The 3,717-nt window shown below is 43.7% G+C and overlaps 1 protein-coding gene across 1 annotated transcript; it reads right to left on the reverse strand.

Moving 5' to 3' along the window:
• Positions 1-710: 710 nt before the first annotated feature.
• Positions 711-3,354, reverse strand: LOC118785792 (33 kDa inner dynein arm light chain, axonemal-like). The gene is made up of 6 exons (XM_036540729.1): positions 3,286-3,354; positions 2,956-3,092; positions 2,706-2,875; positions 2,150-2,328; positions 1,199-1,363; positions 711-743 (listed from the first exon to the last, which is right to left on the reverse strand). Exons 1-6 carry the CDS (start codon positions 3,352-3,354, stop codon positions 711-713), a joined length of 753 nt encoding a protein of 250 aa, XP_036396622.1.
• Positions 3,355-3,717: the final 363 nt, after the last annotated feature.

The raw sequence follows: 3,717 nt of genomic DNA on the forward strand, positions 1-3,717 counted from the left end.
TTTTTACTCATTTCCAAATAAAAGAATACTAACTGCAGTGTATTTACCCAGATATAACTAAGACACTAAATGAGCTTATCAGATTAAATGCATAATTTTCACTAGAGTCTCATCAGTTCTTTAGAGCAGCATTTTCTAAACCTTTCCTGGAGGACCCCTTGTCCTACATGTTTTAGATCTCTCTGTGCTCCAGCACAGCTGATTTAAATGATCAGTTTGTTATTAAGCAGGTTCAGGAGTTCATAACAAGTTGATCATTTGAATCAGCTGTATTGGAGCAGGGAGAGATCTAAAACATGCAGAACAAGTGGTCCTCCAGGAGATGTTTGGGAAACTCTGCTTTAGAGGAAGCCTTAAGACATAACTTGCTGATCTGTGTTTATGTTTTGGACGTAAATTGACTTTAATTAAAGAGAGATATATATAAAAAAACATACAGATTTATTAAAAAATGGACTCATTTTGTTCATTTAAATCAGAGCTTGATGTTCAATCTCCTTAGTAACTACACAAAAAATATTGAAGTCATTATTTTTATTTAATAAAAATGATCTGTTTTCAGGAGTCAGACCATTCATGTTTGTACTGTGGTCCTTGTGTAATTTGCATTTGAGAAGTTACAGAAACAGTTCCTAAAGTGCTTTAAAGCCTTCTTGGCAAAGCTCTCAGCAGACCCGTATCAAAAAGTATAGGTGAGACAGGTCCGCTGGTCACTTCTTCTGGGTGATGCCCGCCAACTGGTACTAAGAGAGGGAAATGCACACAGGTGAGTCAGAGGTCAGGTCACAGGAAGAACATTCTCTGTAGAACATGTTGCTGTCAGCAGCTTATTGATGTATTGGTGGCTTCAAATCTCCAAGCTAAGTTCCATGAGGGAGTCAGATCTGAATTGGCTGGGAGTCTGAATGCTGGACTGTTGTTGCTGCTGTATCTGTATGTTAGACCAATTCAAAAGACCCATAGATGTCCCTGAATGACCTGAAGCTGGTGCACAAGGTCAAGGTCAGGAATATGTGCTGAAATATCTGACACACACTTTGGAGTGCTGAGTCTTGATGGTTTAATTTATCTAGCTGGTCTAGTAGTTTAAAGGGTATAGAAGGTATAGTTTATTGAGCAGGTCTAATTGTATTTGCTGGACTGGTGGTCTAAAGAGTCTAGATGGTCTATCTGATGCTTCTGGTCAGGATGGCCGTACCTTAAGCTGCTGGTTTGTGCGCTTCAGAAACTCAATTTCCTCCATGTGCTTCTTCTCCTCCACGTCCCGCCGCTCTCTCTCTCTCAGCTGAATGGCCTCACACTCAGCCTGCAGCTCCTTCACCTGCAGCTGCAGGACCCTCTTCTCATTCTCCAGGTGCTGTATCTGTAGGAGAGAGGATGGGAACAGCCAGTTAATGGTAATGGTAATGGTAACAGTAATGGTAATCATACAGTGATATGTCACCTACTCTTCACCTCCTAGTTATGCACCACCTACTGTATTTCTCATTAAAGTACCATCTACTTTTAATCAGTTATGCACCCCACTGCTGTTAATCAGTCAGCAATACACCACTGTTAGTCAGTGAAACAGTGTCTACTCTTACTTGGTAATACGCTGTCTATTGTTAATCAGTCTGTAATGCACCAATTACTGTTATTCAGTAATGCCCCATCTACTGTTGATCAGTCAGTAATGCACCACTTACTGTTACCCAGTAACACACAATCTACTGTTATTCTATAATGCGCCTTCTATTGTTAATCAGTAATGCAGCATTAATCAATACATAATGAAAATCATGCTGTTATTAATAAAGTGTATATTTTGTTCAACCATCTGTTGTAATTCAGTCACGCTGTATGTTGCACACATAGGGTTAACTGAATATTTCTGACAGGCAGTCAGGAGTAAACACTTCCAAAAACATTCTGTAAATAACTTTACATGGTAATGCTTGCTATTGCCTATAAAGGAGCAGCTGTAGTAACTGAACAGGAGAGTTTCTGCCCTCACAGGTGACCTCAGTGAGGAAGTGGAGGGCCTCATCTGAGGAACAGAAGGGGCTGCCATGTTCCCTTATTGCTGTGTGGAAGGGGAGATGCCAGTTCTATATCCACCCCTGACACAGATGAGTGACAGTTGATGACCCTGCTCCCCATTGCGCACCTGTTTCTCCATGTTGTTCTTGCCTTCCTCGGACTGCAGAACCTTCCTGATACCAAAGGCCACACTGCTCTCGTACAGAGTCTGATAGGCTGCCATGCACATGCGGATCTCGTCTCGAACCCGGAGCAGCAGCAGACCCCTTTCTGCACAGCTGATGGTTTCTTGTCTAATCAGCTCGTCTGTGCGAGGGACGAGCGAGGTCCATGAATAAAGTTGGTTTTGACAGGCACCTTGCCTTGTACCATATTAAAAATGTCCTGGTTGCATGTATCAATGATTTATAGATCCCCTTTGGAAAGGCAGTCTACTTGGTGTGAGTCAGAACTGCACATAGCATCCCCCTACCTCCTCCCACTGTACTGTATTCTTACATTGTGAATAGTACCCCCTACCTCTTCCAAGCCTGCTGTATCCTTACACTGTGATTAGCACCCCTGCCTCCTCCAAGCATCCTCCCTCTTACTGAGACACTTTGACAAGTGCCTCCTGCCTCCTCTCCTTACTGAAACACTGTGACTAGTGCTCCCTATCTCCTCCCAGCCTCCTGTCTCCTTACCAAAGCACTGTGAGTACAGCTCTCTCCGGACTGGGCAGATGCCAGTTTCGCGGGCCTGCCTCTGTTGCAGCTTCAAGTCCAGCTGCTCCTGCAGTTTAATCACATCCATGCGTGTGCCGGGAGAGCTTGACACCCGTTGCACCCATAGCTTGTTGCCCTCTGTCCACTCCCTGCCACAGCAGCGCAGCTGGGGTTAACTGCAGTCTTACTGAAGAGGGGGAATGTGCAGGTGCTCTGAGTGGGATATTACCTTGGTGGCAGGATGGCATGGAGGATCTCCTCTGTTTTCTCCCTGTTTGCATCTGCTATAGGACACTTTGGTTTGGGAGGAGGGGGCACTGGGGAGCTCCCTGTCGGGTGCTGGGGGGACACTTTTACGGGCAGATCCTGTTATATCATATATAATAAATTAACAATAAGCACGCACACGGATGCGCACATGCTTAACATATTGCTGATGCCGTTGCCTCTGTCGTGCTATTTCTGTTATTTAAAGGCATGAAAGGAAATTACTTTCCTAGGAAACTGAACTGCAAAAAAACAGTCATTCCAAATTCCAAAATCTACACGTTACTTTTACCTGGAGTGACTTTTGGCTGACAAGGACTGGGTTCTCATATTTAAGCAGCGAATCAACTGCGGGTATCATACTAGCACCTTCCATCGAATTTAGTGCATTATAAACGATTCCTCTTGTATTGAGCGGACATTGGCGTAGCATTATATAACGGTCTTCCACCTGGCCAGCTGAGAATTCCAGTGGAATATTACCGACGTCATAGAAGAATCGATTTGTGCTGTTTTTTTTTTTTTTTTGCGAATTGTCGTAATAATGGTCAACAACTAGCGAGGTAAAAGTGATTGTGGTGAGAAGTGACTGTCTTGTCTGCGCTGTTCTAAGAATACAAACTTAGCTTCATTCTGTAACTGATTTCACCGTCTTTGACAGTTCGGTGCATATTCAAGCTTTGTCTATATCCCCGACACAACTGGTGCTTTAGCCTACTAATAC

Source organism: Megalops cyprinoides, chromosome 11 (genome assembly GCF_013368585.1).
Source record: "Megalops cyprinoides isolate fMegCyp1 chromosome 11, fMegCyp1.pri, whole genome shotgun sequence".
NCBI lineage: Eukaryota > Metazoa > Chordata > Actinopteri > Elopiformes > Megalopidae > Megalops > Megalops cyprinoides.